Raw genomic sequence first — 24,915 nt, forward strand, 5'->3', positions numbered from 1 at the left:
TGATTAATGTAGATGTGGATGGCAGTAAGGTCTTCCACAAGGTCACATTTGGAAAGCTAGAGGCCATGAGCTCCAAGATACGTTGCCAAATTAGATCAAAACGTTGGTTTGCTATTAGGCGACTGAGGTTAATGCTTGAGGTTTGAGAGTTTAGCAGCCTATGACCAGTGGTGAACCAGATAGATCTGTGCTGGATCCTTCCCTGTTTGTCATGTTCATTAACAATTTGAAGGTTATGGGTCTTCAAGTGTCCATCTAAATATTTTTCAAATGTGGTACCAACTCGTAAAGGTAGTGGCTTGCACACCTCAACAACTCCGAGTGAATGAACGAATATCAATTCTCCTGCGTAAGAAGGAACTGCAGATGCTGGTTTAAACTGAAGATAGACACAAACAGCTGGAGTAACTCAGTGGGACAGGCAGCATCTCTGGAGAGAAGGAATGGGTGATGTTTCGGGTCAAGACCCTTTTTCAGACTGGTATGGGATAAGGAAAACGAGAGATATAGATGGTGATGTGGAGAGATAAAAGAACAGATGCAGTCCCTGGTTAACTCATCCCTTGCCTCTCTCCCCAAGTACCTTCCCCTGAAACTGCAGAAGATGACACATCTGTCGCTATAGCTCCACCCTCTAATCCGTCTAGGGTCCCCGACAGTCCTTTCAGGCTCGGCAGAGGTTCACTTGCACCTCCTCCAACCTCATCCACTGTATCCGTTGTTCAAGATATGGACTCTTATACATCGGCGAGACCAAACGCAGACTGGGCGATCATTTCGAGGAACACCTTCGCTCAGCCTGCCTGAACTTACCTGATCTCCCGGTTGCTGGACACTTTAATTCTCCTTTCCATTCCCACACAGACCTTTCTGTCCTAGGACTCCTCCATGGTCAGAGTGAGGCTAAAGGCAAACTGCAGGAACAGCATCTCATATTTCACTTGGGTAGTTTACAGCCCAGTGGTATGAATATTGATTTCTCTCACATCAGGTAGCCCCGGCATTTCCTCTCTATCTATCCCCCCCCACCCAAGTCGCACTAGCTTGTCATTTTCACCCCACAAACAGCTAACAATGGCCTGTCTCCCTTATCATCGTTACTTTCTTGCACTTCACTTTCTCCATATAGCGCTTGGATAGCCGGCAAACCAACAGCATGAACATTGATTTCTCCAAGGTACACAAAAATGCTGGAGAAACTCAGCGGTTGCAGCAGCATCTATGGAGCGAAGGAAATAGGCAACGTTTCAGGCCAAAATCCTTGTCGTTGATTTTTCTAAGTTCAGGTTCCCTTCTCCCCCTGCCTGCACACATTTTTCTTACCATCCCTTCCATTGGATATTGGACTATCACATCATCCACCCCCATCTCTACAAATAAATGTCCTGAAAACATGCACTATAATGGTTCTCAAAAAAGGATCACTTGGCTGAGAGAATTGGTTGCCAATCCTATGATAACCTTAGTAAGAGTAAGTTAAGTGAGGGGGAAAGTACCCCCATTATTCTATGATTAAAACAATCATTAAATTTTAGCGAATAATCATACAAAAACTTTCCATGTCTTGTACAGAAACGAAAAATGACATAAAATGTCTCAAGTCTCTAATGGTGACCTTAGACATCTGGATTCATTTGCAATTTTAAGTGGTTCCTGCAGGAAACGTTTAACATGGTTATTTGATATATTTGATGCATATTTAAAGACTTCACATTGCCAACAAATCACCTATAAATGTATATCCCCACTCACCCCAGTGAACAAGTTGACCTGAAATATGGATCCATCGTGTCCTCCACAGAATAGGTTGTATTCGCAAGGATCGAGGGCCACGGACATGATTCCAACATCAAATAGCACAGACATTAGGAGTTCCCCACAGGATAGTTCCCAGAGCTGGAGAGAGAGCAAAAGGACAATTTAAAAGAAAACATTAACAATGGACTATCATTTCTGTCAGAAAGCTTCATGTTCTCGAGATACGGGGAGATGAGAGAAAGTATTATTGACAAGGAAGGTTGGGGAGAAAAGTATTGAGAAAGCTATGATTTGATCCTCATTCAAAGGGCTAGATTATTACAATAAATAATTGAAATTAAACAATTTATTACAACACATGAGCAGAAACATTAAGCTCCATGTTCAGAATAATTGAGTATTTGGAAGCAACTGTACCAATCCCTTAAGTACTCTCCGCTGATATTTTAGGCAGTATTATGAAATAAGCTATTATTAGCTAAACTCTCTGCGTAGTGGTCACAGAAGCGGACCTGCAATTATTCAATACAATCACTCCGCTCTTTTAAACCTAAGGAGCGAAGGAAATAGGCAAGGTTTCAGGTGGAAACCCTTCTTCAGACACGAAACGTTGCCTATTTCCTTCGCTCCATAGATGCTGCCTCACCCGCTGAGTTTCTCCAGCATTTTTGTCTACTTTTGATTTTCCAGCATCTGCAGTCCCTTCTTAAACTCTTTTAAATCCTCTTCTATTCCCTTTATGCTGTATCTGTACACTATGAACTGTTTGATTGTAATTATGTATAGTTTTTCCACTGACTGGATAGCATGCAACAAAAAGCATTTTCTCTGTACATCGGTGACAATAAACTAAACTTTTCCCCCCAAAATTTTATTCCAGGTCTGGAAATTACCAATGAATAGCTCGCAGCAAACTCGGAAATTTCACTTTTGTGCATGGATACATGGAAATCCAAACTTACTTGCTCTTGCATGAAAATGTCAGCAAAGGAGTAGCACACTTAAACCTGGTGTCTCCTAACCACAAACCCTTCATACTTTCAAATATGTAATGAGAAGCTGCGAGCAAGTATAGCTCAACGGACAGCACCATGATTCAGTGAATCTTAGACTTTATTTTCTCCGTCTCTACTCTGCTACTCATTTCCAACCATATTCAATTCTGTTTCGGAAGGAACTGAAGATGTTGGTTTAAACCGAAAATAGACACAAAAAGCTGGAGTAACTCAGCAGGTCAGACAGCATCTCTGGAGAAATGGAATAGGTGACATTTCGGCTCGGGTCTGAAGAAGGGCCTCAACCTGAAACGTCACATTTTCTGCAGAGATGCTTTTCTGACCCGCTGAGTTACTCCAGCCTTTTATGTCTATCTTCATATTCAATTCTCTTTGATCCGCTCGTCCACATGCTCACTTTTTCAAGTTAATAGATTAACTGATATGCAATCAACAGTTTTGTCTGTGTTCTTTCTTTTCTTTTCCAAACTCTTCCTCTTGTACTACTATATCCCCTCTTTCCCTGTACACCTTTATTCCCATTTCCCATCTCCCCCCATTTCTGATTCACCAGCCTTTTTTTCCCGATCCCAATGTATTATATCCAACATCCATCTCAACTTACTTCTTTTAAGTCGTGAGATAGAAATTGTGGCTTTCACTGTCCATAACAAATGATGGCAAATTGGATTAAATGAATAGTACTTTTAGTGTGATGATCAAAATGGTCCCTTTGTTCTATGTTAGCCCAGCATTACATTGTGATTCCTTCTTCGGGAAGTCCATGACATGCCTTAATAATAGTGTAATCCTTTCAATCCTGGTATTTTATAATGGGTTACAATAAAAACTATTATTTGCTGGAATTGGGACCTGGCTTTCATTACAATTTCCATGACACTTTTGACAAAATGCATAGACCACACACACACGTTTCACTAGTAAAATAAAATCCTTTGCAAAACATTTCTAGGGGTTAACGGGCCATAGTTGCAACATTAAATTCTGGCCAGATCTGCCTCATGATCATTTCCCAAACACCAGCAGCCCAATTTGAATTTGCCCCTTCCCCTAGAAAGCCACAAGACGTAGTCTAATACCTTGAATCTCTTTTAGTTTAGTTTAGAGATACAGTATGGAAACAGGCCTTTCGGTCCACAGCGCCCATGCTAACCATTGATCACCCATTCACACCAGTTCCGTTACCTCACTTTCACAATTAACCTGCACATCTTTGGGATGCGGGAGGAAAGCTGAGCAACCGGAGGAAACACCCACTTGTCAGTACAGTGAGAATGTACAAGGTCCACACAGACAGCACCCAAGGTCAGGATTGAACCTGAGTCTCTGCAGCTGTGAGGCAGTAGCTCTACCAGCTGTGCCACTGTGCTACCACTATAGGTTTTAATCAGAGATTTTATCACTGCTGGAAAGAACACAAAAATGATGGGCAAAACAGTTGCACACTGATACTCGAGTTGAATCCTGATCTTCTGTGCTGTCGAGGTTGATTTTACACATTTTCTCTGCAACTGCATGGAATTCTTTAGCTGATTCACTGCTAAAGAGTGTGCTGGTAGATTGATTGCCTGCTATGTTATTCACTACTATACATTAATGGCAAAAAAAAATCAAAAGGAAGTTGAAGGACACAGGGTACACAGTAATAATAAGGAGAATGAAACTGATCGGATTTCTCCCATGGGACCCAGCATGGACCCAAAGGACCAAATGGCCTCCTATTATTAAATGTATAGGTTCTGGTAAACAGGAATGGTGATTAAAAAAAAAAAATTCCTTCTTCCCCTGTAAAGTAATATTGATATTAAACTTAAAATAGTGACCTTGCAGCATCTCTGTACAGTTGAAATGGTATGATTGAACACTTTGATACTAAATTAACTTATTTATTTACATCTTATGAAATCCTCTTGATTACTTGATCCAATGCAAGTAGAATTGAGCAATTCAGTACCATGGGATTAAAACCACAAAGAGAATCGGAGCTTCTAAATTCTGAATACGTCATGGAGCTTTCTGACAAACCCACGGCCCCGTGCAGAGCCATGATCCACAAAATTAAACATCGCAATTTTTAGTTAGAAAAAAAGGACATCCTGCAGAACCTTTTTCATCTCAGCCAGTCTTTGGATTAAATGTCAACTCTAAAATACACCAATCAAAATCCAAACTGGTCTGTGAATATTGATCAAAACTTGCTTTTTGCATTATATGTCTGAAGATAAAATATTCTTCCTCCCGCAAACATCACAATACAGCAGGTAAAAGTACCTACACATGGACTACTTAAACACCGGAGCTACATAAATATATTTTTTGAAGGGAGCTTCCTGTAAAGCTGCCCGTATTGTCAATAATACAATAATGGTCCATCCATCACAGTTGGGAAATGACAAATGTAACAAAAGGCTGATGAAAGTCACTAACGTGAAATGCTCCCTGACTATCTCCAGCATCTTGTATTCATTTCACATTTCCAATACCCACAGCTTTTGTTTTTATTTTCAACAACAAAGATCAAGTCAACTTGAACTAAATGAAACACTGTATTTCTTCTTCATCCTCATATCCATCGATATCCAACCACCTTTTGTTTCTCCTCTTGACTGACCCACCGAACCGTACATTCTCTTTGTACACTTCCATATCTCCGTTCCCCTCTCCCAACTCTCACTCTGAGGAAGGGTCTCGACCCGAAACATCACCCATTCCTTCCCTCCAGAGATGCTGCCCGACTCCAACATTTTGTGTCTATCTTCGTTATAAACAGCATCTGCAGTTCCTATTCGAAGAAAAACGTAAGATCTACAAGCGAGTTCATGAATTTGAAATAGTATTAATCAAGCTCTAATCCAATGTAGGAAAACACATTTACATGAAAGTCTGCAGAAAGCCACTGTCCATTGAAGGGGAAAACAAGATATTCATTCTAATCTCAAGATCACAAAAACAAAATCAGATTTTTTTTAAAGATTACTTCTCGCTTAGCCCCTTTGGTCTACACATTACCTCTCAGCAGTGTGAGATACCCATATCTGGTTTACTCCAGTCTATGCTCAGCTCATTCCTCCACTGGAAATAAGAAGGGCCAATAGACACAAACCTAAATATTTTTGTGTCGCAATTTTCCCATATTTAAAACATTTTAAATGTTTTTGTTTCATTTTTTTAAATGGAAGCTGTTGGAACTGGATGTTTGAACTGAATCCATAACATTATAAGGAGGGGCAGAGCAGGAAAGAAAAGAATGCAAGACTAATAAAGCCGTGTCCCACGGTACGAGTTCATTCCAAGAGTTCTCCCGAGTTTGCCCTGATTCGAACTCGGAGATTTACGGTAATGGCCACTCGTCTGTAATTGGGGCTATGTTTCTATGGATTACCAGATTCGACTACATGCTCCAGTTCCTCCTGTTTTCTCACAATCAAATTATATCCAGGATGTCAGAACTTCCTCAGAGAGTATAAGGAACCAAAATGCCACAAGTACTCGCATGCTACCCACTGACCTTTCCTCCTTTCAAATGTCAAACAAAGCTTCTGTCATGTTTTTCATATTTAAATACAGATGCACTTTGTGATGAGGGCACACCAAGTAGAAACCAAAGAGTGCGAGATAATATATTTTCAAAGATAATATCTAAACACTTGTGTAATTTACAGATATTAACGGCAATGTCAATTAAAAACTGTATTCAAGTCAAAGTATTTTATGCTTTTATGGTTGTATGTTTCTGGCTGGATTTTGTGAAAGTTTACTGAAGTAGTTTCCATTATAAATGTGGATCTAGTCACTTATTGCAGAATTTACTTTATACAAAAAATAAATTAATCTAATTTAAATTGGGGCTGAACTTTATCGTTGTAGCTGGATTACATGCAAAACAAAGCATTTCACTGTGTATATATATGTACATGTGACAATAAAGTATCATTGAACTATCATCAAAACTTGTCCTCCATCCTTAAACCTAGTGAAGACAACACTTGGTCTTGACCTCACCTATTAACCATTTCACTCAGGTGCGTGGTAGCATAAATTATTTATCAGCAGGGAATGCAGAGAGTCCTTAAACATCATCCCATTGAGAAAGCAGCAGCATGGTTCCCACTGCATAGCATGTACGTCAAAGCCAACTTACCTACCTTACCTATGGGGAGAAGGCAGGAGAATGGGATTAGGAGGGAAAGATAGATCAGCCATGATTGAATGGCGGAGTAGAGTCGATGGGCCGAATGGCCTGATTCTGCTCCGATCACTTATGAACTATCATGTCAACACGGATAGTTGGAGCGGGGGGAGAGATTATGACTACGGGTGCTTGTCTGTGCGGAGTTTGTGCATTCTCCCCGTAACCTGCGTGGGTTTTCTCTGGAAACTCCGTTTTCCTCCCACACTCCAAAGACATACTGATTTGTAGGTTAATTGGCATGGCATGTAAATTGTCCCTAGGATAATGTTAATGTTAGTGTGTGGTGATCGCTGAACAGTTTTGACTGGGTGGGCCGAAGGGCCTATTACCGCACCTTATTTCAAAACTAAACTCAAGATAATTTCTGGAATTAATTCAACATGCAACATAAATCGAGAATTGGGTAAACATGAAACTTTGACATTGGGCTTTCAATAGTGCTACTGAAAGCTGTAAAAGAGCACGTGCCAAGGCATCAGAACATGTTCAGATGTTGAAAATTTTAATCTTATGACATAATCATTCCATGTATTATTGAAATGTCAGACCTCATATCAAAATAGAAATATTATTTACATGGTCTTGAACAAGAAAGCCCTTAAATTGAAAGGGAAATTCGGTCTGCATACAATTTAATTAAACATCGCTTACTCGTTTCGTTCCACCAGAATAAATGTAAATATTTCAAACCCTTTCTTAGTCCTTAAATTCACAATTTATTGGATAAATTAATGGTCAATTTTAGGAATTGCAGCACAATTTTAGGAATTGCAGCACAGCAAGTCTGTACTGTGTTTACTGAGTATAATCTGTTCCAAGAGGATACTGAACAGACATTAGCATTGCTATATTTTTCTTGCTTCTTTGGCTTTTTTTAAATCTGAGGTTGATGAGATTTCTTGAAAATTAAATATTATCCTTTTCAACCCATATTATATCCAAAATAATTTACATTTGAAAAGATGGATTATTCAAAAAAAAAGATTCAGCTTTTCACTTTGGCTTGTTAAAAATGAAGGATTGAGGGGCATATTTGAGGGGAATCTTTTAAAGATGCACAATACAACTGACAGAGAAATTACTAGTTCTATTCTGCATACTAGGAACAGGTGTTCAAAAGTAATTTGGGGTCAAACCAAAGAAAAGTGTTGTTTTTACTGAGTCCTCAGAAATCCCTTCAGCGTTACTGGAAACAGCCTTCTGCTCAGAACTTCAGCATCATTCAGGCAACAAGGTCACGGTGCATGTCATTTTTTGACACACACGTTCCCAAAAATAAAATCAAAATGCTGCAGAGCAGGCACTTTACAAACAGGTACAGACAGAATGACAGATTTTTCTTCTTCAATTAATCCATCTATCACACAGCTTTGTGTGGCATGCATTTGTAATGTTTTCCTTCCCTTAGACGTGGCAAGATATCATTTCATAATAAAAGCAGGAAATATTAATGGGGCACGAACAAATCAATTAAAAAAACTTGTTCACTCGGTAAACAAATACAAAAAACCTTCCAAAAATTTCAAAGCTAAGCAATTCTATATTTAACATTGGCTGCATCGTTAGAATGGAGGAATTTCTTTAATCAGAGGGCGGCGAATCTGTTCAATTCATTGCCACAGACGGCTGTGGAGACCAAGTCATTGGGTCATTTTAAAGCAGAGTTTGATTAGCAAGTATGTCAATGGTTATGGGGAGAAAGCAGGAGAATGGGGTTGAGACAGAAAGATAGATCGGCCATGATTGATGAGTGGAGTAGACTCGATGGGCCAAATGACCTAATTCCTCTCCTATAACATGAAGATGATTTGAAATTGTTTAGAATCAATGGTGTTTGCTCATTAGCACAAATAACGCAGATAAAATTACACCAAATGTTAATTAACCTATGGCTGGCTAGTAGAGTTCACCTCCAAGCCAGAAGACAAAGGAAAATCAAACACAGTGCAGGACTTGACTATGCAAGTCCAGACAGACTTACATCACAACATGGTACTGAGATTGAACACATTAATAACATACTGCAGATGCTGAAAATTCTGAAATAAAAACCGGGAACACTGGAAATACTCATCAATTGGTATTAGTGAAGGTGAAAGAAGGTGACAGGCATGAGAGATAGAAACAATATAAATTTCTACATCAACCAGAGCAAGTACACCTACATCTTCTATAAGGTGCTTTCCTGGCTTCTGGCCTTAACATTGATTTAATAGATACAGAACTTAAGCATCATCCATTGCTTCTCAGAGAGTAGGCATCCAGAACAGATGAATCTCAACTGATGGGAATGGAGAGGGGGTTCCCATATAACTGAATGAGTCTTGCATCCTCTAGTTTAAACTTTAGAAATACAGCATACAGTGTGGGAGGAAACCAGATTAGCCAGAGAAAATCCACGCAGTCACAGGAAGAATGTATAAACTCCGTACAGGCAGCACCTACAGTCAGGATCGAACCTGGGTCCATGGTGCTGTAAGGCAGCAACTCTAATGCTGTGTCCTCATGCCGGCCTTCTACATCTGCTGAAATCATTCACATAGACCTCACATAAATTTTTTTTCTTCTTCAATTTCACTTACAAACACGCACTGGTATCTTGAAGCATCATTTCTGTTATTTAATCTTTCTTTTGCCCTCCATCCTGTTACCTCTTTTCCCTCACATTCATCTTGTGCTCATCTTGTGCTCCTCTGTCAGCACATACTACCAAGTGTTTCCAATATTATTAGTTTTAATTTCCATTAGCCATATTTGCGAATATCCCGCAATGAACACAGGATTTATGATATTGAAGTTGACAAGTGGTCAGGGCTTTCGAGGAATGACACTGTTCTACCGAATTACCAATTCCCTTTATACATTATTTGAGGTACTGACAAGATCATGGTTACTTAATGCTTATAACCAGGTGGCACAGTATACTATAAGTGGCGCAGCACTAGAGTTGCTGCCTTACAGCACCAAAGATCCAAGTTCAATCCTGACTAAGGGTGCTGCCTGTATGTACATTCTCCCTGAGACCAACTGGGTTTGCTCCGGGTGCTCCAGTTTACTTCCACATTCCAAAGATGTGGAGGTTTGTAGGTTAATTGGCTTATGCAAATTGTCCCTCATGTGTAGGATAGAACTATCGTATAGGTGATTGTTGATCAACACGGACTCAGTGGGCTGAACGGCCTGTTTCCTCGCTGTATCTCTAAAACTAGAACTAAAAACGAAAACCTTAAAAGTTTTATTACAAAGTGCTATCTGTAATTTAGCACCACTGAATACTTGTTAGTGGGAAAGAATACAGTAAATGCATTATTTGTAAAATATCAAAAATTATCAAATTTTAATTTAATCAAATCTGACAAAATAATAGGTTCACTTCAATTGGAATCCAGATATAAGCATTCTTAAATTAATCTGTCATTTCAAGGCACCAATTAAGTAATTTATTCAATTTAATTAAAAGCCTATGTTAAAAATTCTTCTTTGAAAATTACACAATACTGTCAAAGAAACCAAAAAGCTTTTTGCCCATCCATTACAGATCTTTGTAAAATAAGATGAACACACACAGGAACAAAGGCTTTGTATGTTAATAAAGAATGTACCAAGTTAGAGAGCTCTCAAGAGGGTTTATCACAAACCACTGCTGAAAGTAATTTATGATCATTCTTTATTCATGGTGTTGTGTTGCAAAATTCACCATCTGAATCTGTCTTGGAAAGATTCAAAAGTATACTTCAAAAGAGAATTAGATGAAAGCTAAGGTAATGGTAAAAGAAGATGGGAGAGGGATTACAGTAGTTGATTAATTCTACCAAAGTACTTGCATGCACTGCAGTATGTTATGATCAACCATAAATTATATCAGTCTTGGTGTTCATTCACAGTATATTTTACTGGGGTTCCTAACATTCTGATATATAGGACAGGGTACATATATCCCAGCATGGTAGAGAGCCACACAGTGCTGGAGGAAAGAAAACACTTTCATTTGACATGTCATCAAATAACATAATGGTTCATCACCAGGATCACTGACACACGTCATAATGTATCCAATGGCCTCTGTTGTAACCATCGTAAACAGGTAGCAAAGGAAGATCAATTTCTCAGTGATTGAATTCTCCTCTTCCCTTTATTTCCCCATTTTCCTGTTTGTTCTTCAGCAGCAGTTTGCATGCCTAGACCATTAGTGAACTACAAGAATCATTGCTGAAATGTTATCATGACCAGTATTCTAAAAATATTTGATGCTGATTAACTTTTGAATTACATCCTCATTAACATCAGTTAAATATCAATATTACACAATGTCTTGGCATATAACCAAAATGTCTCTTTCTGGGAATGCAGGCGGCAGAGAGAAGATATGATTTTAAAATAGCAGCAAACAACTTCAGTAAACATTATATCGGAAGTGAACAATATTCAAGCTAGCTGTATGAAAACGAGCAGTGATTATTTTGCAGTTCGATAGTCACAATTCATGTTTACTTTAAACACACACACACAACACAAATAGAACTGTAGAACTCAGTCGAAACACGGTTATTCTATTTCACTTAAATTATAACAGTTGATCTGTATGTAAAATTTAGTGACATGGCAAATAGCGTGCATGATGCCAGTCAACCGCAACGGAACTAGGTTAGTGTGGTGAGCAGACAGGTGGAAGGAAGGAATTAATACATACACAGTATGAAGCGATCCACTATGACAGAAGAGATGGGGCGAGGCACAATGCCAAAGCGCAGGGTCCTGGGTTTTGCAGTGCAGTGCGAGGTGGGGGGTAGAGGGTGTTGGAGGATATACAAGCAGTTCAGATCTTAGATTTAATAAATAGAGTTACAAAGTACAAATGGCAGAGTTTATACTAAATCTTAATAAAGATCGGGTCAGGTTACAACTGGAGCTTTGCAACAAGCTCCGAACATACTCTTAATGAACAATATTAAAGTTCTTGAGGGATGGGAAGGAGTGTCTGTATGGTTCCCGGAATGAGGGATTTTATCTACAAGCTTAAGTTGGAAAAGCTGAGGTTATTCAGCTGGGAGCAGAGGAAAATAAGGGAAAACTTAATGGAGAAGTGTAAACTCATGATTGCTTTATTTAAGACAAAGAAAAGGTGTTTGGATTAGCTCGTGTTACAAGGGCCAAGGAAAACAGACAGTTTTAAGCAAGAAACACAGTGGAAACATTAACATTTATTTCGTATACAGCGACAAATAATGGCTTTGGACTTATTGTCCATGAGGATGGTGGAATTAGAGATGATTAAAGATTTCAAATGAAAATTGGCAAACTTGCCTGGGCTACATGGATAGATGAAGGGACTGAGTGGATTACTGTACTCTATAAAGAGATGCGACATGCTTGATGGGCCAAATGGTCTCCTTCTATGCAGCTATAATTCTAAATTAATGCACCCAGGAGGTATCTTCGTGCTATGTGTGTTTTGATCCCCAGTACTTTCATACTGTGTTCCATCTGTTTATCCCAATTACCTTGCATCTACTTTGCTAAATTAAAGGTCAAATATGGGTTATCCATGCCTACATCTGAAATTCAATAAACTCATCAAATGACAGCAAAAGAACTGACGTGTTTACACTTATCTGGGGCACCAGGATCACGACTGCGTGAAAATCCATATTCAATTGTCACTTTACTGATCCCCATGAATCTGTTTCTTTCCAGCATTTTCCGTTTTATTTCTCATTGTCAACATTCATTTTTACCCATTTTCATTGATAAAGTCATAGAGTGATACATCGTGGAAACAGGCCCTTTGGCCCAACTTGCCCAAACTGGCCAATATGTCCCAGCTACACTGGTCCCACCTGCCCGCGTTTGGCCCGTATCCTTCCAAACCAGTCCATCCGTCTAACCTTTTCTTAAATGTTGGGATAGTCCTTGCCTCATCTACCTCCCCCGGCAGCTTGTTCCATACTTTGTGTGTGAAAACGTTACCCCCTTCAGATTCCTATTAAATCTTTTCCCCTTCACCTTAAACCTATGTCCTCTTGTCCTATTCTGGGCAAGAGACTCAGTGCATCTACATGATCTATTCCCCTCATGATTTTATACACCTCTGTAAGATCACCCATCATCCTCCTGTGCTCAAGGAATAAAGTCCCAAAGTAATCAATCTCTCCCGATAGCTCAGACCCTCTAGTCCTGGTAACATCCTCGTAAAAGGATCTTACCTTAAGATCAGTTACTTGTCAGATCAATTATTCCACAAATTATTTCCTCGATAAATTGCAAATTTGGAACTTTGTTCTAAAATCCAAAGTGATTGACAATGTTTGTGCCGAATAAGATGCCACGATAAATTGATCTCATCTGCCTGATCAGGATCCATATCACTCTCTTCCCCACACTTCCATGTGCCTATCTAAAAGCCTCTTAAATGCCACTATCATATCTACGTCCACCACCACCCCTGGCAATGCGTTACAGCCCCCGACCACTATTTGTGTAAAAAAACTTGTCCTGCACATCCCATTAAACTTTCCCCCTCTCACCTTATGGCATTTCCACCCTGGGAAAAAGGTTCACTATAAATTCTTCAATAAAAATATCTGCACGAGTTTCCTTCTTCCGTCACAAAGTGATTCTGTTTCCACTTATGTACAGGCAAATTTAAGCTTGATTTTTATACCATGCAAGCGGTGACTTTAATGAAAAAGTTCACAACAGATCATATTTTCTGCAATGTCAGGTCAAGTAAACCTGAGCAGGCCTTCCCCTTCCCCTTCCCCAGCACCAAGTACATTTCGCAATCTTACTTGCTTCTAAACAAGCTGTGCAATGGAGTAGAGCTAATCCTTTGGACTAATGGGAAACCATTCAAACAGCACAGTTCAGGGACGAAGGTTATTTCAATTTCTGTCATCACACTATGGCACGCAAATGACACCTGCACGTACACATATTTGGAGGACAAATTCCAAGTCAACGACATTCAGTGATGGATATCCCTGAATGAATATAACCTTAATATCTACAAAGCGAAGATCGCCCAACATGCTCCCACAGACACACAGCCTTCCAAGGATAAATGTCATGATAATCCTAGAAAATTAGGACCACTTCCCATATTTGAGACTCCGCGACCTGCAGTCAATACTGATGAAATTCAGCATCACCTTCATAGGAAAACAATGTTTGATGATCAACCCATGAACATGCATTGCTAACTTGTACATATTCTTTAATCTTCTTGCATCTTTCCATTTCTGAACTTACAGCTATCTCTAAGATGTTGCTTTCTTCTATAGTAAACCCCGATGCAAAATACCCATTTTTGTTTATTTTCCATTATTACTTCCAACATGATTTATGATCACTTTGTGAACTTTTTAAGGGTCTGGTAGTATTATCACATGGTCTAATTGTTTCCCTTTTAATCAATTAATCATTCATTGCTTTTATTGTACGTTTATGTCCAATCTTCTAACCAGTTAGCTATCTTTACAGGGTTTTTAAGAACGTTTCTCAGTCTTAAATCTTTTTCATCTGCATCTCTTTCCATAGATGGTGTTTAGTCTGCTGGCCGTTTCCTGCATGCTCTGCTTCTCCAATTTTTAAGTTTGCTACCATATTTAACTGTTTTAGTTATCTAGGGATGGTTTAAGCTTGTTATCATCTTCAACAAATTTAATTAACCAAGGATGGTGGATCCTCCCATTGATTTTTTTTCTTTACTGTTGAAGTGCATATACTGCCCATTCCAGAAGATCCCCTTAAATCCTAGCCCTGAACATACTCAAGCCAAGTCAAGTCAAGTTTATTTGTCACATACACATACGAGATGTGCAGTGAAATGAAAGTGGCAATGCTCGCGGACTTTTGTGCAAAAGACAAACAACAAAACAACCAATCAAATTATAAACACAATCATAACACACATATTCTTTTACATAATAAATAATGGAAGGAAAAACGTTCTGTAGAGTTAGTCCCTGGTGAGATAGGCGTTTACAGTCCGAATTGCCTCTGGGAAGAAACTCCTTCTCAACCTCTCCGTTCTCACCGCATGGCAACGGAGGCGTTTGCCTGACCGTAGCAGCTGGAACAGTCCGTTGCAGGGGTGGAAGGGTCTCCCATGATTTTATTAAACATTTTATTAAACATAGCTCTCAATCTAACCTGCCTGGTGAAAAAGCATCTCCAAAGATGCCACCTGACCCACGGTTACACCAACACTTTGTGTCTATCGTCAGTATAAACCATCATCTGCAATTCCTTTCTACACAATCTAACTTGCCTGTTCATTCTATCGAGGTATGTTTTTTATGCCATTGTCACTATTCTTTTTTAAGCTTCATAATCACTGTATTTTCACTTCAAAGTTATTCATTAATCCTAAATTATTGCACGAGGATAGTTATAATAGTTTTGAGTGGTATCAAGAGGTAGATATGAGGAGAACTGGCTGAAGGATCTGCACTAGAAACGTCATCTATCCATTCCCTCCACAGATGCTGCCTAGTGTGCAGAGTTACTCCAGAACTTTGCATTTTGCTCAGTTATGGTATAGCCTACTCTTTCTGGTTATTTCCAGAATTTGATGTTCTCCTCACTGATCAATTCCCCACTGATTTCTGAGTGCACGTGGATGCAATGACAAAGAAAGTTCATCAATACTTTTACTTCCTCAGAAGTTTGAGGTGATTCGGGATGTCGCTAAATACTCTACAGCTGTACAGCAGAGAGCATACTGACTGGTTGCACCACGGCCTGCTTCGCTAACTCGAATCCCAGGAACAAAGCAGGCTGCAGACATTGGAGGACATTGCCTGGTCCATCATGGGTATTGACCTCCCCACCATCGAAGGGATCTACAGCAAACACTACCCCCAAAAAGGCAGCTGATTTCAAAGACTCACACCATCCTGGCCGTGCTCTTACCTGACTGCTGCGAAGAGGAAGGTGGTACAGGATCTTTAGAACATCCAGGTTCAAAAATAGTACTTTCCCCATCATTCATCAGAATTTTGAACCACACTGCACCATCCAAGTTGCACCACATACTTTGATTTGCACTATTACGGTGTGATTACCTAGTATTACTGATAATTTATTGTATTATTGATTATTGTATATATAGTTGTGTTCCTGCATTAATGTGCCTGTAAAGCTGAAGGAAGCAAGAATGTTATTGATCTGCTCCTGAGAGTGTGACAATTTAATACTCTTGATTTAGGCTTGCTTTCTCCTCCTGATTTGCTTCAGTTTATACGTAAAACACTCACCATGATTATAACTGCACCTTTCTGGTACCCAATCCTACCTCTTGTTACTGCCAAGCGACCTGTGCACCACACCCATTAGTTATTACCTGTTTTAATCTTCACCCAAACCAGTCCAACATCCTGAACTAAGGTCATCCATCCCTCATTACCACATCAGGACCATCCATCACCCACACAGCCATTCCTCTACCTTTACCTAACTTCCTGATCTTCCCAATTGCTGTGCACCCTCAATGTTCAGTTCCCAATCTATTTTAACTTGTAGCCCTATCTCTCAATTGGCCATCTGACTCTACCTATTAATTGTGTTCAGTTGTTATATTTCAAACGCTACTTAATTTCAGAAAAAGTGTCTTTAGCTTTGTTTATTTTTATAACTTCCATTGTTTCTGTTCATCTATTTAGGTTTACGCTCACTATCCTTTCCTGTCACAGTCAGCTTATCATTGTCAATATTAATCCCTTTCTCTCGTGCCACTTTTTGATTTACTGCATAATGTTACATAGCACAGAAACAGACCCTTGAGCTCAACTTGCCCAGGCTGACCAAGATGCCCTATCGACAGTAGGCTCGCCTGCCTGTGTTTAGCTCATATCTCTCTAAATCTTTCTCTCGCACGTACCTGTCCAAATGTCTTTTAAATGTTATTGAAGTATCTGCCTCAACTACACCCTCTGTCAGCTCATTCCATATACATTGTATCTGCCTCAACTACCTCCTCCGACAGCTCATTCCATTTACCCACCAACCTCTGTATGAAAAATGTGTCCCTCTGATTCCTATTAAATTTTTCCTCTCTCACCTTAAACAGATTTTTCCTCTCTCACCTGGACGACAGATAGCACAATGGGCTAAGAGTTCGGCTGGCGACCGGAAGGTAGCCGGTTCAAATCCCGCTTGGAGTGCATACTGTCGTTGTGTCCTTGGGCAAGACACTTCACCCACCTTTGCCTGTAATGGAATGTTACGGCGGCAGGCGCGGGCACACCGCGACGCCCTGTGTCTCCCTTTCAAGGGAGATGCTAAAAATGCATTTCGTTGTCTCTGTACTGTACACTGACAATGACAATAAATTGAATCATTTCAATTTCAACCTATGTTCGCTGCTTCTTGATTTCTGTACTCTGGGTAAAAAGCTCTGTGCATTTATCCAACTCTATCCATTTCCCTCATGTTCTTATACACCTCTATAAGATCACACCTCATCCACCTGTGCTCCAAAGGATAAAGTCCTAATCTGCCCCACCTCGACCTGTAGCTCAGGCTCTCAAGCTCTGGCAACATCCTCGTAAAACTTCTCTGCACTCGTTCCAGCTTAACAACATCTTTCCTATAGCAAGGTGCCCAAATGTGAACACAATACTCCACATGTGGCCTCACCAACATCTTACACAACTGTAGCTTAACATCCCAATAACTTTACTCAATACCCTAATTGATGAATGCCAATGAGCTGAAAATAATTCTCTCATATCTGTTCTAAATCTCTTCCCTCTTACCCTACATCATAGTCATAGAGTCACACAGGGTGGAAACAGGCTCAAACTGCCCACACTGACCAACACATCACACCTGTCTACATTTGGCATAAATCCCTCCAAACCTGTCCTATCCATGTACCTGTCTAAATGTTTCTTAAACCTTGCAATAGTACCTGCCTCAACTACCTCCTCCGGCAGCTCGATCTATAAACCCACCAACCTTTGTGTGAAGAGGATACCCCTCAATTTTCCTATTAAATCTTTTCCCCTTAACCTTAAACCTATGCCTTCTGGTCCTTGATTCACCTACTCTGGGCAAGAGACTCTACCCGATCTATTCCTTTGGGATTTTGGGCATTTTTTAGGTGACTACAGGCGATTAGGCTGTCGCCACATGGTCACCATCAACTCACCAACTTTGTGAGCAAAGCCAATGAGCCTACTGTAAAGTTATCACTTCATGATGTACATTTTATATTATTTCCTTAATTTACAACTGCTTTTATGATTCATTCAATTTACAAATTGGCAAAATAATAAGTAAATTCCTTAGGCACTCAGTAATTTCATGCTAAAATCATTGGAATTGATTTTTAAAATTTGTCCTAATTGGATGAAGAATTCACAATATAAAGGTGAAATTGCGACAATAGCACTGCTGTGTCAGACTATTAATATTCTTCTTCTAAATGTTATTGTTGCATTGCAATTATGGGGATTGAGGAACAGAGACAACGGAAGCCTATTAATTAGTCTACTGCACAGTGGCAAGCTTTCAGCTTCAATTTGTAACGGATTAATGGTCTTTGTGAATATGCCAATATTTTGAAATCTATATATATTGTAGCATTAATTACATCACCCGTGGCTCTGGTCTGATCATTGTTTTCACTAGTCACACTATTCAAGCATGATCTTTATCATGGTTCACTGATGGATCTTAAGATGACTCAAAACTCTGATGCTACAGCCACATTCCCGCACATAGAAAATGCAGATGTGTTCTCCCAAAGTCACCCATTGGCCTTTGCTTTCATTGTAATGGTCCCGCTTATTCAACCTCGTGGTCGATTCTCTCAAAGCGGATTATTACTCGCACTCTCCTCATCTTGTTGACATATCTCGACTTGATCTGGCAGCTAACTGATTATGAAGCTCACTTTTTTTGTTTTCACATCACATTATCGTTTACCTGTGGCTAATCTCCTCCTGCTCTACAGCACACTGAAATTTTTGTTCCTGTTCAGTATTATAGATAGCAAAGATTACTATTAAAGACTACAGCAGGATCCCGATCGGTTGGGCAAATGAGCTGAGGAATGGTTATTGGAGTTCAATGCATTAGTGCAAGGTGTTGCATTCTGAGAAGTCAAACCAGGGTAGGACATCCACGGTGACTGACCGGAGAGTGTTGTAGAGCACAAGGATCTAGGAATATAAGTACATAATTCCTTGAGAGTGGCATCACAGGTGGATAGGGTGGTCAAGAAGGCTATCAATTAGCGTATTAAGTAGAGAAGTTGGGATGTCATGTTACAGTTGTATAAGACGTAGGTGGGGCCACAATTGGAGTATTGTGTTCAGTTTTGGTCACTCTCTGCGAGACAAAATGTTGCTGGACTGGAAAGAGTGCAGAGAAGATTGACAAGGATGTTGCCTGGGCATGAGAGCCTGAGATATAGGGAGAGGTTGGGCAGGCTTTATTCCTTGGAGAGCAAGGGTCAAGAGCGTTTTGTCATACGTCCTGAAATGGAACAATGAAATTCTTACTTGCAGCAGCACAACATGATGATGAGGGGTGATCTTTTAGAGGTGTATAAAATCATGAGGGGAATAAAAACGCACAGAACCTTTTACCCAGAGTAGAGGAATCAAGAACCAGTGGACACTGGCTTAAGATGACAGGGGAAAGATTTAATAGGCAACTTTTTCCACACAGAGGGCGGTGGGTATATGGAACAAGCTGCCAGAGGAGATAGTTGAGGTCGATAGACACAAAAATGCTGGAGCAACTCAGCGGGTGAGGCAGCATCTGTGGAGAGAAGGAATAGGCGACGTTTCGGGTCGAGACCCTTCTTCAGACTATATCAGGGGAGGGGCGGAACAAATATAGATTGTAGGCAGAGACAGTAAGACCAATTGGAGATCTGGGACGGGTGAGGGGATGGGGAGAGAGGGAAAGCAAGGGCTATCTGAAGTTAGAAAAGTCAATGTTCATACCGCTGGGGTGTAAACTATCCAAGCGAAATATGAGGTCCTGTTCCTCCAATTTACACTGGGCCTCACTCAAACAAGTGTGGAGGCCCAGGACAGAAAGATCAGATTGGGAACGGGAGGGGGAGTTGAAGTGCTGAGCCACCGTGAGATCGGGTAGGTTAAGACAGACTGAGCGGAGGCGTTCAGTGAAACAATCGCCGAGCCTGTGCTTGGTCTCGCCGATGTAGAGAAGTTGACACCTGGAACAGCGGATACAGTAGACGAGGTTGGAGGAGGTGCAAGTGAACCTCTGCCTCACCTGGAAAAACTGTTTGGGTCCGTGGATGAAGTCAAGGGGGGAGGTAAAGGGACAGGTGTTGCATCTCCTGCGGTTGCAGGGGAAAGTACCTGGGGAGGGGATGGTTTGGGTGGGAAGGGACGAGTTAACCAGGGAGTTTCGGAGGGAACGATCTCTGCGGAAAGCAGAAAAGGGTGGAGATGGGAAGATGTGGTCAGTAGTGGGATCCTGTTGGAGGAGACGAAAATGTTGGAGGATTATATGCTGTATGCGACGGCTGATGGGGTGGAAGGTGAGGACAAGGGGGACTCTGTCCTTATTGTCTGTTTAGTGTTCAGCCATGAGCGAATGGCGGTGCGGGCTCGATGGACCTGGTGGTCTGCTCTCGCACCTACTTTCTATGTTTCTATGTTTCTATTACAAATGGGGGGGAGGGGAGTAAGAGCGGTGCTGCGGGATATCAAGGAGACCCTAGTGAGAGCCTCATCTATAATGGAAGGGGGGATCCCATGTTTCCGAAAGAATGAGGACATCTCCATTCCCCTGGTATGGAACACCTCATCCTGGGCGCAGATGCGGTGCAAACGGAGGAATTGGGAGCAGGGGATAAAGTTTTTACAGGAAGCTGGGTGGGAAGAAGTGTAGTCAAGATAGATATGGGAGTAGTTGAGGTAGGTTCTATATATTTAAGCATTTAACATTTATTTACTATAGTAACGTGCCAATGGTCTAATTGTGATTAAGTTCAAATGTTACACCAATTTCTGGCAAGGTCAAAAGTCCCATCAAGGAGTTGCATCCAAAAATGTGTTACCATGACGCTGGTTTATGTATGAAATGCACTGAGCAGCATGAGACTGCTATACTTACACAGTAGGCACAAAGTTATTAACTTCAAAAGCTGAATTTTAAGTACACTTAACAACAGGTGTTAATTACAGCCAATCAAACTGCAACTAAAAATGAACTATTACCAGTGTGAAGTTGCATTCCTTCAGGCGTAAATGGTTATTGGAAATTTTAAACACAATTAAAAAAAATGTTTTCTAATTCTAGTTTAACCTCAACCAAAGCTTCTTTCTCTCACAATATTTCCTGCTCTGGTTTGATGTAGAATGCAAACACATTGATTCATGCTTCTTCTCAATCTGTACTCAATAACTTCACAAACCTTCAACTTCATTGGATAGGAAGGGAAACACAATCGTCGCACATTTTGCTCAAATTTTAGGACATTGTTTCCCTTGCTACATAAATTCATCTTTAGTTTTAGTTTAGTTTAGTTTATTATTGTCACGTGTGCCAATGTGCAGTGAAAAGCCCTCGTTACTTGATATCCAGTCAGCAGAAAGACTATACATGATTACAATTAAGCTGTCCACAGCATACAGGTGCAGGGTAAAGGGAATAACGTTTATTACAAGATAAGGTTCAGTAAAGTACGATTAAAGATAGTCCGAGGGTCTCCAATAAGGTAGATGGCAGCTTAGTGCCACCCCCTAGTACTCGCACTCGCAGTAACATACCAAACAGTCTGAATTTACAAACCAGGTGCAACTCACTTGGTGGCCCATTTTGATGAGCTATACCCACAAGCAGTCTGGGCCCACCGTTTCCCTGCGTACATTCATCTGCTAAAGCAACTTGGCTTATTTCAAGCACTGGCCCACCGAGGTGCTTTGATGGTCACGCCCACAGGAATATTGTCACAGTTCTTTGAATGTCCATTAATCACTCTGGCATTCCCAAACTATTTAAAGTTACAAATTAAAATACTATAAACATAGGTTCAGTAGCCAGATTTCTCAACATAATTACTGGGAAACCACAGCATGTCAGTGGTCTGTTGCTTGACTTCTTGAGGATTGGATGTCAGAGTGTCGTTGAAATGAAAGCAACATGGAGCGATCAGGCGCTCTAGGCTTCCATTTTCACATGAATGACCCTCATAAATGCTCCAAATCATCAATCCAAATAAAATAAAGCTGTGCATCGCAGATAATAAGAGACTGTATTAGATTCATTCCTACAGAAAAATATGGAGCAACATTTGGTATTGGAAATGGAAAATTATCATGTTTCTATAGCAGGATGAGATATGGCTAAATCACTTAGTTGTAACAAAATAGTGGGTCCATACTCTGCATCTAACCATTCTACATCTGATATGGGAAAGCTTTATGCTAATGCCCAGAAAGGGATTTTGTTATCTTTGCAAGACCCTTACCTCAATGAACACCAAATCCATTAAAGTCACCCGAAAAAACATCCACGGAAACAGAAATTATACAAGACTTTTACAAAATATCAATACATTTTATTCACTAAATGTTTCAACCGTTAATTGCTACTGAATATCTCTGTTATTAAACAATGTTAATGGAGGCAAAGGGGAAAATATAAACCTATTTTGAACTAGATAAGGTCGTTCAGAACACTGGAAGCATTAGTAAATGTAAAACAGACTTGGCAAGTAATGTTGTTCTTGGATCAGCATTTTTCTAAATTGCTTATGATAAAGAAATAGCCAATTTGTAATATTTGTAACTTGGACTATTTCCAGAATCACTAATTCGCTGAACTAAATCCAACTTTTCATGACAATGAATTGCAATCTTTCACAATAATTTGTTATTCTGTGAATGACTGACATGTTTAGCTAACTTTATTGTGTATTTAATAATGCGCGCTTCTTGCTAAATTCAGTGATTGTTTATTCGCCTAATCAGGAAGATTTGAAAAGGTAATGTTCTGCTCACTTAGATTCCATATTTCAACCTATTAAGCATTTAGCAAGACAATCATCTTGGATCGAGGGAGATATCAAATTTAATGGTCTCATTTGTGTCAAACATTTGAGTGAATATCAGGCTCTAAACAATCACGTCACTTAACATAAACCTAGAACAAGAGGATAGACACAAAGTGCTGGAGTAACTCAGCGGGACAGGCAGCATCTCGGGGGGAGAAAGGGTGGGTGATGTTTCGAGCCGGGACCCTTCCCCATTCTGAAGATGCTGCCTGACCTGCTGAGTAAAGGGCCTGTCCCACAAGCATGCGACTCCATGCGGCAAGCGCTTGAGCCGTACAGCCTCACGGGACCGGTCCCACTTCAATCGCCGGAGCCGTATGGAGTTGAGCGGAGCTGGTCCCGATATCGCGCGGGGCTCAGAAAAACTGACCGTGTTCAAAAATTCCGCGCGGCAACAGCCTGCCGGCCCGTGGCCACCTCGACACCGTACACACCTCCTTGACGGGCGTGCGCAGCGTCTCGACGCCGTACTTCACGCACGAACTTCCCGCGAACTCCGCTCGAACTTCACGTCACTCACTTGACCTCCGCGCGGCCCCCGCTTCCGGTTTGGTCGCGCTCGTTGCATGCAGGCCCATGCTGGTGGGACCGGCCCAGTACGGGTATCACTCGACCTCCGCGTGGCCCCCGCTTCCGGTTTGGTCGCGCTTGCCGCATGCAGGTCGCATGCTCATGGGACAGGCTCTTTACTCCCGCACTTTGTGTCTATCTTCAGAATAAACCAGCATATGTAGTTCTTTCCTAACTATAACAAAAGAAAATTAGCATATCATTTTCATTCAATGCTTAATTTTAAAGTATGCAATCTGGATGTCACCGGGAGGATCAGTGTTTAATCCTCATCTCCAATGTCCCTTGAAAAGCAGGTGATAGGTGTCATCTTGATTCACTAGTCTTTATTGTTATGGTCCTCTTATGGCGGAAGGTAAATTTTTAGCCCAGCAATGAAATACTGCTGCCATATGTTCAAGTCCATATGGTTTGTGGTTTGGTCATTTAGTTGCTAAATATATTGTTCCCATTTGCCTGCCTCCCGTGTCCTTCCAGACAGTGGAGGTCAGCAGTTTTGGAAGAGTTGCTGAACAAACTTTGACAAGTTGTTGCAATGTGTCTTTATCACAATGGAACAGTAGAGGGAGAGGGAAATATTTTAAGGTGGTGGATGGGATGCCAATCTGTTTCTCCTTGGCTTTAAGCTGCTTCAGTATAGTTGGAGCTGTTAGTATCCAAGCAAATGGAAATTATTTCAACATCTTCCTGACCTTTGCGCCACAGATAGGCTGGAAAAGCATTGGAAGAGACAGGAAGCGAGTGGTTTGCCACCAAGTACATACCTTGATAAAAAGTACATACCTTGACAAATTTGATTCCCAATATAATCACTCGGACTATGGCAAGGCCTGAATACTACAACTGGCTGCAAAGCGATCAGGCAGCATCGCTGGTAATAGTGCGGCCTTCCCTGATAAACTTCATACATTCTATGCTCACTTTGAGCAGAAGGCCAATAGGACAATGACATCTGTCCCATCAGACTTGAGTGTGCCTTTTCCATGGGTCACTGTTTCAGAAGTTAGATCGGCCTTCCTGAGGGTGAACCCACAGAAAGGAGCCGACCCAGATGGAGTCCATGGCCACGTCCTTTGGAACTGTGCAGACCAACTAGCGGGAGTGTTCACGGACATCTTTGATTGCTCCCTACTCCGTTCTGAGACCATTGTCACCCAAGAAAAGCAAGATGTCATGCCTTAATGACTACCGTCCAGTGGCCTTGACATCCACCATCACAAAGTGCTTAGAAAGGCTGGTTATACCAAACATTGAATCCAGCCAACTCATCCTTGATCCACTACAATTCACCTAATACCACAACAGGTCCACAGCTGATGCCATCACGCTGGCCT

The 24,915-nt window shown here is 40.8% G+C and overlaps 1 protein-coding gene across 1 annotated transcript in view; it reads right to left on the reverse strand.

The window, feature by feature from the left end:
* wdr18 (WD repeat domain 18) overlaps positions 1-24,915 on the reverse strand; it is a 120,727-nt gene that overhangs the window by 68,970 nt on the left and 26,842 nt on the right. Inside the window, exon 5 of the mRNA XM_055658433.1 lies at positions 1,753-1,896. Within this exon, the coding sequence (XP_055514408.1) occupies positions 1,753-1,896 (144 nt within the window). The remainder of the gene's footprint in view (positions 1-1,752; positions 1,897-24,915) is intronic.

The sequence above is a fragment of the Leucoraja erinacea genome, chromosome 29 (assembly GCF_028641065.1).
Source record: "Leucoraja erinacea ecotype New England chromosome 29, Leri_hhj_1, whole genome shotgun sequence".
Classification (NCBI taxonomy): Eukaryota; Metazoa; Chordata; class Chondrichthyes; order Rajiformes; family Rajidae; genus Leucoraja; species Leucoraja erinaceus.